The 13,246-nt window shown below is 31.6% G+C and overlaps 2 protein-coding genes across 2 annotated transcripts; one reads left to right on the forward strand and one right to left on the reverse strand.

The window, feature by feature from the left end:
* Nucleotides 1-1,312: 1,312 nt before the first annotated feature.
* Nucleotides 1,313-3,867, forward strand: LOC8258722 (60S ribosomal protein L18a). The gene is made up of 4 exons (XM_002528450.3): nucleotides 1,313-1,466; nucleotides 1,681-1,796; nucleotides 1,897-1,960; nucleotides 3,310-3,867. The coding sequence occupies exons 1-4, from the start codon at nucleotides 1,452-1,454 to the stop codon at nucleotides 3,649-3,651; spliced, it is 537 nt and encodes a 178-aa protein (XP_002528496.1). The 5' UTR covers nucleotides 1,313-1,451; the 3' UTR covers nucleotides 3,652-3,867.
* Nucleotides 3,868-12,066: 8,199 nt separating this feature from the next.
* LOC8258723 (enoyl-CoA delta isomerase 1, peroxisomal) lies at nucleotides 12,067-12,988 on the reverse strand. Its single transcript, XM_002528449.4, has one exon. The coding sequence runs from the start codon at nucleotides 12,944-12,946 to the stop codon at nucleotides 12,206-12,208; it is 741 nt and encodes a 246-aa protein (XP_002528495.3). The 5' UTR covers nucleotides 12,947-12,988; the 3' UTR covers nucleotides 12,067-12,205.
* Nucleotides 12,989-13,246: the final 258 nt, after the last annotated feature.

Below are 13,246 nucleotides of genomic sequence, written 5' to 3' on the forward strand. Positions count from 1 at the left end.
TTGTTCGAATTCATTAATATAAGGCTCATTAATATTAATAAACCAAGCTCAAGCTTATCAATACTTGACTGTTAGCTCGCAAGTTAGCTCGTTTTATAGATTTATAAATTTGATCGTAAACTAACTCATTAAAAAACTTATGTTTAAACACTTTAAGAATATAAATTTTTTTTATTGTAATTATTTTATTTTTTATATACATACATATTTATTAATTTATATAAACTTAGTCGATTCAATATATTAAAAAAATAAATTATATTAATTAAATAAATTAATAGAATTAAAAAATTTAAATTAAATTTAATAATTAAATTTTAATAAGTTAAACTCAAATTTGACTTGAGTTTTTTATTATTAAAATTAAAATGGATTCAAATTTATACAAATGGTAAAGAACCAAATTTAAATTTATTAAAGCTCTACGTAGCTCGATTAGTTTCCGGTCTCAATTCTTATTTATTGAAAATATAAAAATTAATATTGTCTTTTGAAACCATTTTGACGGTTATAGGGTGTTCATAAATTGTAACATTATTTACAAAATAAAATAGGAATAAAAAGGATTATTTAAATAACTTTTCATTTAATTTTTTATTTTAAAATGGAATAAGGTTTAATTTGGCTCTCAAACTTTACAGTCAGGTTCAATTTGATTCTTTTTTTATAGTCAATATAACTTATAAAATTTCTGAATATATTTAATTTAGCCATTTTCTAAACGAGTTCGTTGCACACACTATAACAATAGCATGAAAAAACAGCCAAATTGAGTCTCATCACAAACTTTTGAAGGTCAAACTAAACTCGAACAACAAGTTGAAGAGTCAAATTGAATTTTATTTTTTTTCTAAGTTAAAAATTTTAAAAAATAAATATAAATATTTTTAAATTAACACAATTTAATAAATACTTATCACCACCGCTATTACTTTTCCACAAATCAATAAAGAATTACCAACATTATCACTAAGAAGTAAAAATATAAACGAAATTTTACAACACCATCATTGTTACTACTTTATCGGTCTCCCTATGACTTCCACTAACTTATTTAAAATCTGAAATATATAAAAAAAAAATTAATATATAAATTAAATTATATAATTAAATCAAGTATAATTTAAATTATTTTAAGGGTCCAATTGAGCCTATATTAGAAATTAAGTGGCTAAATTGAGCCTATATTAGAAGTTGAGTGGCCAAAATGGACACTAAAGCACATGCATTTGAATCTCTTAAAAAATAGCTACATTGAAGGGTTTAATTGAACGTGACTGCAAAGTTCAAGGGCCAAATTGAACCTTATTCCTTTTAAAATCTCGCATCCAAACGGGCCCTAGGGTTCCTCGTCTCTTATATGAGCGCCGCTTCGTATAAACGAGCCGTTCCTCTAGGCTGAGCCTCTACCTGCTCGTCTTCTTGTCTCGGTAAAAGCTTCTTCATTAGAAATGGTTACTTTCAGGGTATGCATTTCGCTCCTTTATTTATTTCTTGCTTTTTGAAATTAAGCTTTCTCAGTACGAACTTTAGCTTTGTCTTGATTTCTGCAAGTTCTTCTAAACTAGAATGCAATCAAAGGCTTTATGAGTATAACAAAGAACTGGCCTCTGATGGGTTTTGCATTATCAGAGGATATGCTTTGTCTTGTGTTGAATTGGTTTATTTTTGTCTGAACAGTTCCACCAGTACCAGGTGGTAGGGAGAGCTCTACCAACAGAGAATGATGACCATCCAAAGATTTACCGTATGAAACTCTGGAGCACCAATGAAGTTCGTGCCAAATCGAAGTTCTGGTTAGGGAATTGAAACTTTCTCATTTTTCAGTTTTTGATGTTCCCTTTTTTTTCTTTTGTTAGCTAATGATCTAATTTGTTTGTTATGCTAATGTTTTAGGTATTTCTTGAGGAAACTGAAGAAGGTTAAAAGGAGCAATGGGCAAGTTTTAGCTATCAATGAGGTATCAGCCTTATGCTTTTTTGGACTTTGTCAGCAATGTCTATTCTTGATTGCCTCATGCATGCGATAGTACAATTACTGGAATCAACAATATTACTTTTCTCTATGGTGCTTTAGTTTTACATCTCTTGATGCAAATGTGCATACATTGGATGATGGAGATGGATCTTGTGGTCATCAAAGATATGGCATGGCTTGAGTTCCTTGAAGATTTCAGCGAGGGGTTGGAGTAGGATCAAGGAGAGAATCATGGTTGAAATTCTCTTTAATGAATGCAGTTGACTATGAAGTCAATAATAGTTAATGACAGTTAAAAATGATGGACTTCTATTAGTCTGTGGGGTTTTGAGATGGATTTAGTTGAAAAAATTCATTAAAAATTTGATCATAAAATAACTTAATTAATTTATCTTGTGAATCTTTCCTAATCTTCTTATGTTTTGTTGCCTTTTCTCTAAAAGTTGTTGCGCATTGCCTGCTATAGTTATTTGAGAGAATGGATTTTGTTTGCACGTTGTAATTTGTTGATACTTTGTGGTCCTATATGAATGTAATGTAATTATTAATACCTAAGCTAAGCAAATTGTTGGGTAGTAGAGGCTTTGGATGAGATATTGAATTCATATCATAAAACCTGAGGGCAAATTCATCACTTGTAGATGAATCTCCTTAAAAGCTCCTCACATTCCCACCAAGTTCTTTCCCTTCCATGTTATGTTTTCCTTGGTGACATGTAAATAGATTCTCAAGGATTATTACTATTGACTATCCTTCATGCATTTGATGCATCATATTAAAGCTTTAGATAATATTTATAAGAATAAATAATTTGCTTACTGTTTAAGACATCTTTAAATTATGCAAATGCACCTCTTATGTCAAAATATATGACAACTACCAACAACAGTAGTTTTTAACCTTTGCTGATGTATTAGTAATGGCTTATGTTACGTGTAGCCAAGTAATAGCTTGCACATTTATTATGGTGTAAAATAATCCACTGGTATGAAGGATAAAGATTTACGAAGCAAAACTATGTTGCAATTAAGGTTTCCAACGAATTGAGTTGGAAAGGTGGTTTATGTAATATAGGAATATTGTAAGGGTAACTTTCCCTAGATCCAAATTTCTGTTATTGTTACTAATTGGCTTAAGCCATTTTAGTAATTTTATAAATGTTATATCCTTGGCCTGGGTCTTGTTTTATTCATATGGGGAAAGCATAGGTGCAGTTTGGATGCTGTGAATATTCTTGTTTATAAGATTGATTTTCTTTTATACATGGAAACCAGCCACTTCTAATCAATGCTCCCATTTTCATTTTTATTAAAAAAAATTATTTGCTTGCAGATTTTTGAGAAGAGTCCTACCAAGATTAAGAACTATGGTATCTGGTTGAGATACCAAAGCAGAACTGGGTATCATAACATGTACAAGGAATACAGAGACACTACTCTTAATGGTGCTGTGGAACAGATGTACACTGAGATGGCTTCTCGTCACCGAGTAAGGTTCTCATGCATTCAGATCATCAAAACAGCCACCATACCAGCTAAGCTTTGCAAGAGGGAGAGCACTAAGCAGTTCCACAACTCTAAAATTAAGTTCCCACTGGTGTTTAAGAAGGTTAGGCCACCCAGTAGGAAACTTAAGACCACATATAAGGCTTCAAGGCCCAACTTGTTTATGTAATTCTCTCATGTTATCTGAGTTTTTCTTTATTGTTTGAGGTTCAGTTTTAGGTGAGATGTAGGTTCTCAGACAATAAAAATCTGAAGTCTGTTTGAGTTTTATGGGTTAATACTTGGAGCAGTTTAGTTAAATTTTCCAGTGAACATTTCTACAGATATTGTTACAGGATCTTCAGTTTTTGGTGATAAATTGTAGTGGTTATGATGGCTTAGGTTACTTGTATGAAGTTTTCTTTAGGGTGGTTTGTTATTTCATCATCTCAGTGAAAACACCTTCATTCTGGTATGCCAGAATAGTGGTTTCCTATTTTTTCAATAGGCAAGCGATTTGCACATTTGCTTAGTTTGTTGCTAGGGTTAACTGCTATTTGCAATATTATCAAATCTAGTGCTAAATTTTTAAATTAATTTCAATTATTTAGTATTGAACTTTAAGAGTGATTATGATTATCGGAAAGAGTTCACATTTTTTAAAATTAATGTTAAAATAATGTGAACTCGGACAATAATAAAAAAATTAAAATTAATATTAAAATATGATGTTAAAATTAAAAATTTAAAAAATTGTGCAAGTCTTTAAATAATAAAGAATTTTTTATCTTTCCATTTATCATTTAAACTTTAAAGGAAAAAATAAAATAAAAAGCTGATTACAGAAAATGAATTTGAATTTTACAACTAGATTTGACATCACAAAAGTCATAAAAGAAATGTTATCTCTCCATTTATCATTTAAACTTTAAAAGGAAAAAAAAATAAAAAGCTAATAACGTTATTTCGTTGCTAAAATCTTAAAAAATTACTACATGCTTGTAACGTTTTAAGTTCGATTAAGATCTATTAAGATTCTCAATGAAAATTTGGTTATAGTTTATTTGGAGATCGTATAAACTTGAATTATTGAGCAAAAATGCTCTGACCATACATGAAAAAGAATGAAACAATTTCAAGTTCTTACTTTTAATATTTTGTTGTTTGTTAAAATAAAGAAGAGAGATACATAAGTAATTGCATCAGGTTTATTGCTTTACTATATCAGTTGAGTTGTATTTATTTAAAACCGAATCTAATATTTGAAATTGAAAAATTAATAAATTTGGATTGATCCATTTTTAGTTGAATTCGATTTCAAAAATATAATCCAAAAATAAATCCTAGTAACAAATATGTAAAGTAATAAGCATAAAATTATAAGTATACAATCACCAATAAAGCTAGCAATTTTGTGTTATATGAAACAATATCAATTGTAAATAGCTAAAAATTAGTATACAATCACCAATAAATAACTAAAGATTAGTACTATACTTATATATTCATTATAATTCAACCATCCAAAATAATGGACAGTTTTGAATAAACAAAATTATACGATAATTTGTAAAAATTGAACCAGCTAACAAATGTCAAACAAAGTGAGTTTTAATGGCACTATAGTAGTAGCCAACACCAAAAATAGTCTTGCAATATAAAATAATGAAACAAATATTCATCAACTAATCCATGATTAGAAAAAATGCAATTAATTTAGTCAATATTTTACTTACATATTTCATACAATAAAATAACGATTTAGAGACCACTAGATGTTGTCTCTAAATGGTCGTTAAACTTATATAGCGACCACTTAGAGACCACATGTGATGGTCTCTAAAGTTCCGGTCGCTAATAATCTATTTATATTTAGATTTAGTAATCCTATTTAAATTTAATTTTTTATTTTAAAAACTAAATATTGATAATTAACTATAATAAATTCAAAATTATTCTATTAAAAAAATATGCAATTACATCTAAACCAAATATGTATAATTGTAATATTAAATAACTTTAATGAAAATATTCAAAATTGTAAGAGTTGATATCCCTCCTATCATCTTGATACTTGTCCAAAAAATAAAATAATTTATAGACCACTATCAAACACAAAGTAAAATATTACATCAAAAATTGGGGAGAAGCAAACACAGACAAAATTGTTGGTTTAAAAATAAAACATGACAATATTTTGAGCACAGCCAAAAGGCAGAGGTGGTAAGCTGATTTCTGTATATATATATAAAGTAAAAAGACATCAGAATCCAATTCTAAAATTTGAGCAATGGCCTTAATCATACTGGACCTATTTAGAAACAAAATTGAATTAAAGGGAGATGAAATCAAAACCTAGATGGGAATGACCCTTCTAGTTTTTGTCTAAGGCAGTTCAATCAGAAATTCCAATGCTAGAGAGAAGTGTGGTGCAGGCCAAAGATAGAACTATGACAAGTGAAATTTAAAAAATGGCTTTGGCACAAAAGAATGCATGTTTCTTTTTTATATATATGTAGACAAGTGAAGAACACCAGTAAGCATCCTCATGCACAATACTACTACTGTAACACCCGGAATTTTTTTTTTATATATTTAATAGTGAGTTTTTATTTAAGTTAATTTTAGCTTTATTTTTATTCAAGTAAACTATTTGATAAATGATTATATTTTGGTTATTCAAATTTTCCCAAATGCATATTTATATAAATAAAATTATATATTAGAAAATTATGATAGAAATTGTAAGGGATGTTTTTATAAAAGAATTTTGAGAAAATTGGTATTATAATTGATTAGTAGTATTAAATTTTGAGTTGGAAATTGATTATTTAATTTAATTGTGTATAGGATTTAATTGGAGGATTATTTTGGAATAAGGATTAAAAGTATAATTTTATTTTTATGAGGGTTTAATGGAAATTTGTGAGTTTGGTATTTTCGTAAATAAATATGTCGGTCAGGGGTATTTTTGTAATTGTATATTTTCAATAATTCGGTTTTGGCCCAAATTAAATAGTTAGGGGCTTAATTGAAAGGCTAAAAAGAAGTTTGGGGTTAAATTGGAATTCTGCGGGATGAAATTGTAAGTAATCAAGAAAGTGGAGGGACCAAATTACAATAAGGAAAAGTTTGGGGGCCTAATGTTGATATTGAAAGGAATGGAAGTCGGAAGATCCGGTGGAGAGAGAAAGTAGGGGGCAGCCGCATTTTTCAGCTTTTCCGGAGGAGGATGGACGATCGGAGGACATATCCCGATTCTCCTCAGCTCAAGCTTCGCGATGGCACTGGTTTTGTGGCGATCGGGCTCCGTTTGCAAATCGACGGTCGAGATCGTCCGCAAATCTCTCCGGATGATCGGGTGTCAGATCGAAAAATCGGAAGCAGGGATCGTCATCAGCGCGTCGTTGTGAGTCCGATGGTGTGTTCGGATCGTCGATCGGACTCCGGCGGCTGGAGGCGAGTCGACCGAGCGATCGAGCGTCTCGGTAATTTTCTCTGGCCGTTGATCTTAGAAATCCTTTGATTTTAAATTTGTGTTTATTGGATTATATTGAGTATTTGATGATATTTGTGAGTCATAAATAATTGTCTGTCAGTTTGCTTGCCTCGTATTTTGTGCTGTGTGGCGGAGTCGGGAAATAGTGAAGTTTGGGGACCCGACTCCCGTTGTTTAAATTGTTGGATATTTGGAGTGTTCTTCTGGCAGGTCCTGGACCCGTTTTTACGGGGGGTAATGTTCGTGTTGTAGAGGAGGTTCTGCCGGATTTTCGATAGAATTCTCCTGAGTCGAGATTCTTAGACAGTCAGTCCTAGGAGTCTAGACCTAGGATTAATGATCGATTGTTTCATCGTTTTGATAAATTGTTTTCCGTGACTAGATTGTCAGTTCGTTCGGCTCGCTCCTACCGAGGCACCGGAGCAGAGCTAGGAGGTCGCCCAATTCTGTGAGTTAAAGTCATATATCGCTTATGCACGTGTCATGCATAAAATTTGATTTGCTACTGTGATTATTCATTTGCAATTTTAATTTTTCATTTAATTATTATCATTATTTTCATGATGCTTTTAATTATTATTTAAATATGTTTTTCCTTTATCACCAATTTTAATATTGCATGATGACTCGGGATGGGACGAGGTAGAACATAGGAGTTGGATGAGTGTTCCAGTATAATATGAGAGAGATAGGAAAGGGTAAAGAGGTAAAAATTTTGAGAAAGAAAGATTAGGACTACCTTACGGTCGAGCATCGCTCTCTGGGCTTAGTAGAGTGTGGTTGCCGGAGTAAAGGTCCCCGGTCGAGCATTGCTCTCTGGTAGCCGGCTTATTTGGAAATTTAAGTGACCGGAAGTAAGGTCCCTGGTCGAGCTATGCTCTCTGGGCATGATCTTATTGGATAAGAGAGCCGAAAGGCTAAGGCTGAGAGTTAAGTGACCGGACTGGAGGTAAGGTCCCTGGTCGAGCTTTGCTCTCTGGGCGCCAGTCCTGTTGGAATGAGAGGTTTGAGATGTTAGAGTTGAGGTTAGTTGAGATATAAGTGTTGAAATAAATCGAGATGTTAGAGTTGGGATTAGGGTTATACTGAAGTACTCCGTCCCGTTGCATGTGGAATAAATTTTGTTTAAGCATGGCATGACACGTATGGTTCGCGTGATTTATTAATTATTTTAAAATTAAATAAGGTGACATTGAGATATTTGAAACTGTTATAGATATATGATTTTAACTCACTCTCGAGACTGACAGTCTCATTTTTACTGTTTTTCAGATTCGTGACTGTTGGTTCTCCTGCGACTCTTATTCAGTAACCCGACTCCTTCATCATCGGGTGATGTATTTGATTTGGTATGTAAATTGGTAAATCTTAGATTCTCCGCAGTAGTAGTAATTAGTAGATGTATCAGTTGTAAATTTTCTGAGCTTCGGGTATCGCCTAGTTTTTCTGGTAGACCGAAGTAATTTTGTAAAGTGTAACTATTAAGATAATTTGTGGTTTTAATAATATTAATTTGAGATGAGATTTGTTTAAATCAGTGAGTGTCAGGCTTACTACGGGTTTCGGTGGCCTTAAGCCTACCCATTCCCTAGTGCCGGTCACGGGCCCACGGGTGGGGTCGTGACAACTACTCTCCTTTCAAGCTATAAACATAGGTCAAAACAAATAACAAAAATCTCATGCAATTTTTAACTCTTTTGTTTATACCCAAATGAACAAATTGGCATCACATGCACACACAAGTGAAGAACCATTAAGCATCCTCATTTGGTTATACTATTTTTTAACTTTACATTGGATTACGTCAAGTTATAGTATTTTCTAAGTTCAAAACTGAATCCAACCCATTTTTATTTGATTTTGATCATTTTCAAACCATCTTCTAACAAGACAGTTTAAACCCAATATATTTTTTTCAGTTTTTATCGGATCTTTCAAGTTGGTCGAGTTACCAGTTCGATTTTAAACATTCCTACAAGAAAATAATGTAATTCACAGCGAAAGGATAGAGCACTATAAAAGAAGTAGATATACTGTGAACTTAGTGATTATCGCTTAATCCATATTCTTAGCATAATCTTTTTAACCCAATGAATAAAATTTATATAATTTTTTTTATCTAGTATCAAGAGTTAGTCTAACTAATTTAGAGCATGTTGGGTAGGATCCTTGCGGATAGTAAAACACTACTTCAAGAGTCTTATTCTAAATTACTCTAACTAGTCTAAAGCGTGCCTAGTAGGACTTCTGTAGATTGAAAATTACTACCTCAAGAGTTTTAGCACAACTGCATACCGAAATCTCGAACTTGAGATTTTTGTTAAGCTAGAAAAGACCTTTATCATATCATCTACATGCTCATAGGTTATATAATGGCATAAAAAATAATTGGGCCCCTGAATTTCAACTTTTTGTAATTAAGCCCTGTTAACATTGAATTTCAACTTTTTTTGTAATTAAGTCCTGTTAACACTGAATTTTCGAACCAAAATTTTTATAAGCTCGATGATAAAATATTTTAGTTGGTGAATGTTTTTAAAAAAGGAATTTATGTGAAAGTTTGAGAAAATACCCTGAGGATTGACCTTGATGACCCTCGAACGTGAAAACCGCATTTTACCTAAGCTGACAGGTTGAGCTTGCCCAAGCTCAGTCTAAGCTCACATGAGCTCAGGCTAAGCAAGCACAAGCTCAGGTCGGGTTCAAGGCCTCTCTTGCCTAGTACCATGTCCTTTTTAGACAGAAAACTCATTAAATGACGTGGCACAACTCCGGCAGTCCGTTTCCAACCCTACAACCTATCATAACCCTTAATTTCCATAAACCTAACCAACCTACATATAAAATCATTTTTCCTCCTTTCAAAACCTTACAGGCACACTCATACACACTTTTAAACCTTAGCCACCTTCTCCTTTCTTTTCTCCTACCTTTCTATATTATTACAAAAATTTATATTATTAATAAAGTTTCATAAATATATAAAATTTAATTTTATATTTTCATTAATATATGAGAAGTTGAAGACTTTTTTTAGTCTATTTGAATCTCTTGGCTTGAGTAGCTACTTTTAATTGTAAATATTTTTATTAATTTATAAAAATCTCTTTATCAAAATGAGAAAGAAGTTGAATTTAATTATAATAAAGAAATAATTTTGATATTTTATTTATTAGGATAATTGAAATAACTATTAAAACTTATTAGTACTGAGATTTGAATTTATTAACTAAATAATTGCATGCATATTTATAACTACATGAGAAATTTGAAATAAATCACCAACTTGCAAATTAACATCCTTTATGAAAAATCAAAATTTCAATAAATATTTAATGAAGTATAAAATATAAAATATAAAAAATATAAAATAACTTAGAATAAAATTTAAAAAATCTAAAATATATTAATACTTATGTAATATCATGCTCTAAAATTAATATTATTGATAATTAATATATTTTATTGTAATTTTATATTATGGTGGACAATATATGAGTTATAATTAATATTATTGATAATTGATATATTTTATTATAACTTTATGTTATGGTGGATAATATACAAATTTTATAACGATAATGATAACTAATTTTATAAGAACATATATCAAATAGAAAATATGACAAAAATAGAAAAAAAAAAGATTGAAAGAAAAAATGATAAGTCAAGGTTTAACATCCATTAGTGCTATATTAGATTTTTAATGAAAAAAATGTTTGATGAAAGAAAAATTCAAATAGAGTTAGTCCTGTTATATTATCCTTATTAGGATTATTAATTTCAATATTATTATACTATTTTATTGAATTAATATACTTTTATAATATATGTGAATCTTCAGTTTTCTTTAATAATATAATAAATTTATTTTTTACTAGCTATAAAAATAATTAATATAAGTTATGAGCTATAAAATGGTTTATTTGTAGATGAATTTACTATATAAAAGAATTTTATAGTTATTTTAACACTAGAAATGTTTATAATGCTAAATTTAAAAAAATATATTATTTTATTTTCTGAGTGATCACGAGACAAATAGTTAATGTTCACGTGCAATACATGTGACCACCATGCATTAATCATTTATTTCACACTTTGATTTATTTCTGTATGCAACGGTCATGATAATGAAATTATGCATTTTGATTATCTGTTTTCTTGATGTTTTGGAATATTTAAATTTGCATCATTTAAATGAAGTATTTCCATGTCTGTTACCTATAAATAGAATGTTCTCAATTTCATTTTCCATTTTCATCAGTAATGTAATATCCTAATCTCTTAAAAGATCTATACTTTCATATTTACCAAATGTGATCTTTGAGATTGGAGATGACTTCTTGTATTTTAGTATCTTGTTTGAACTTCATTCAGACAAGGGAATAAAATGAGGCTCAAAATGTATGTGGATTAGCCATGAGAATACAACAGACAAGTGCTGTTTGATTTTATTTGAGCTAAATGATGTACGTTGCAGGTGCAAGTCCCAGAATCACTAACAAAATTCAAATTAAAGAAGAGTTCCTCTGCCAAAAAGGCATGGCAGAAGAATAATTCCAGGTTGCAGCAAAAGCAGGATGTGATCTCAGATTGAAATGGTTACAAGGAATTGAGGAGGAAGAGACACAGGCTTCTTAACGAGCAGCTTTAGAGATCTCTCATGAAGCTTAGACTGGTAAGCCATCAAACAATATGTCTAAGCTTAAGTCTACTAAGTTAAAAGGTAACTGCAGCAGTTCAGTAATCTTATTGATGCATTAACAGTGTAGGGATGGCAATTAGTTCATTGGTCTTAGGTTCTAAAAGGGATCAAATCTTCGGGTTTTAGGTTCAAAAATAATCAAAATACAGATTTTCGATTATTGAGTTGCATAAACTTGGTGGCAGCTCTGATGTAAGAAAGTTAATGTATTTGTTTTCTGCCTTTTCCTTTGGCTAAAAGGGCTACATTGTTGTAAATGACAAATTGTTATAAACTGGAGAAATCTTGTCCATCTTATACATTTCATTTATAAATGAGATTGTTTTATTTTCATAAGCTTTATCATAACATATTAAAAAACATAAAAGGAAGCAAGTACCATATTTCTCTCTGGCATCTATTCATAATCTTTTACATGTTAATAATTTTCTATTCTGTAAGTTACAATAATCCAAGATCTCAGAATTGCTACCAAGATCTCTGGCATCTACAAGTTCTGAAATTCCTTTTAATTTCCCAGGTTGTACTTTTCTTACATTACAGTTTTGACAGAGTCTTGATCTCCTCCACATCCTTATCCAACTTAGATTCCTCCAAAACTTCACTCAGGAGCACCATCCTATTCTTCCCATATACATCACCATTCCACTTTCTCTTCAGCAGCTCTTCTCCCAGCCTAACTGCTGCATCAACAGTCGCCTCAGCGCTATCGTGCGCAGAGTGCACAATCCCTCTCGCCGTCGCCATCTCTGCTGTTAGTTTCGCAGCCTTCAGGATAACCTCCTGCCTGACAATAGCATCCCCGATTTTGCACTTGAATAACACCATGAACTGGTGAGGAATGACAAGCTCAATGTCCATCTCACTCATGTAGAGAAACCCTCTGTCTTTCCTCATGAGTATAAAGTCATGGCTCAAAGCTAAGATCATTCCCCCTGCCGAAGCATGACCTGTGACTGCAGCTATTGTTGGCATGGGAAGGGAGATTAGTTCTGATACAAGCAACTGAAGTGCTGAACACATTAGTTTGAAACGTTGCTGACAGGATTGTGCCCATGCCAGATCAAGACCATTGGAAAAGAACTTTCCCTGGGCTGTGGTGATAAGAACTGAGGAAGGGGAGGTTGACTTAGCACACACTGTGCGCAGGGCTGATCGGATGGAGTCGATAAGATCCGGGTTCAGCCGGTGTTCGCCTGAGCCGGTAAGGGTGAGGATGAAGATGTTGCCTTTCTTCTCTAAGGTGCATATTTCTTTTTTCTCCCCAATCAGGTCCATAAGAAAGCAACAAACACAAGAAAGAAAGAGATGTCCACCGTCCAACATTACAAGGCATAGTGATAGAATAACCTAGAAACGCTAAAGTGTCAATTTACCCCCTGAAACTTAAAGTCGATACGCAATTCAGTGAGATTTTACCTTTTTGACCAATTTGACTAGCTACTTGATAAAAGCAGCCAATTCAGTCCAATTAAAGTATTTAATTCATAAAATAAATTCAATTTAGTCCTTAAACTTTACACTAAATGTCAAACTATATAAAAATGAATTTGTATTGAGTTAGAGTGAAACTATTTA

The sequence above is a fragment of the Ricinus communis genome, chromosome 9 (assembly GCF_019578655.1).
Source record: "Ricinus communis isolate WT05 ecotype wild-type chromosome 9, ASM1957865v1, whole genome shotgun sequence".
Classification (NCBI taxonomy): domain Eukaryota; kingdom Viridiplantae; phylum Streptophyta; class Magnoliopsida; order Malpighiales; family Euphorbiaceae; genus Ricinus; species Ricinus communis.

Coding starts and splice junctions, on each gene's coding strand:
- LOC8258722 (XM_002528450.3), top strand. Junction 1,797..1,896: donor CGTGCCAAATCGAAGTTCTG/GTTAGGGAATTG, acceptor CTAATGTTTTAG/GTATTTCTTGAGGAAACTGA. Junction 1,961..3,309: donor AAGTTTTAGCTATCAATGAG/GTATCAGCCTTA, acceptor ATTTGCTTGCAG/ATTTTTGAGAAGAGTCCTAC.
- LOC8258723 (XM_002528449.4), bottom strand. CDS start 12,946: ATGGACCTGATTGGGGAGAAAAAAGAAATATGCACCTTAGAGAAGAAA.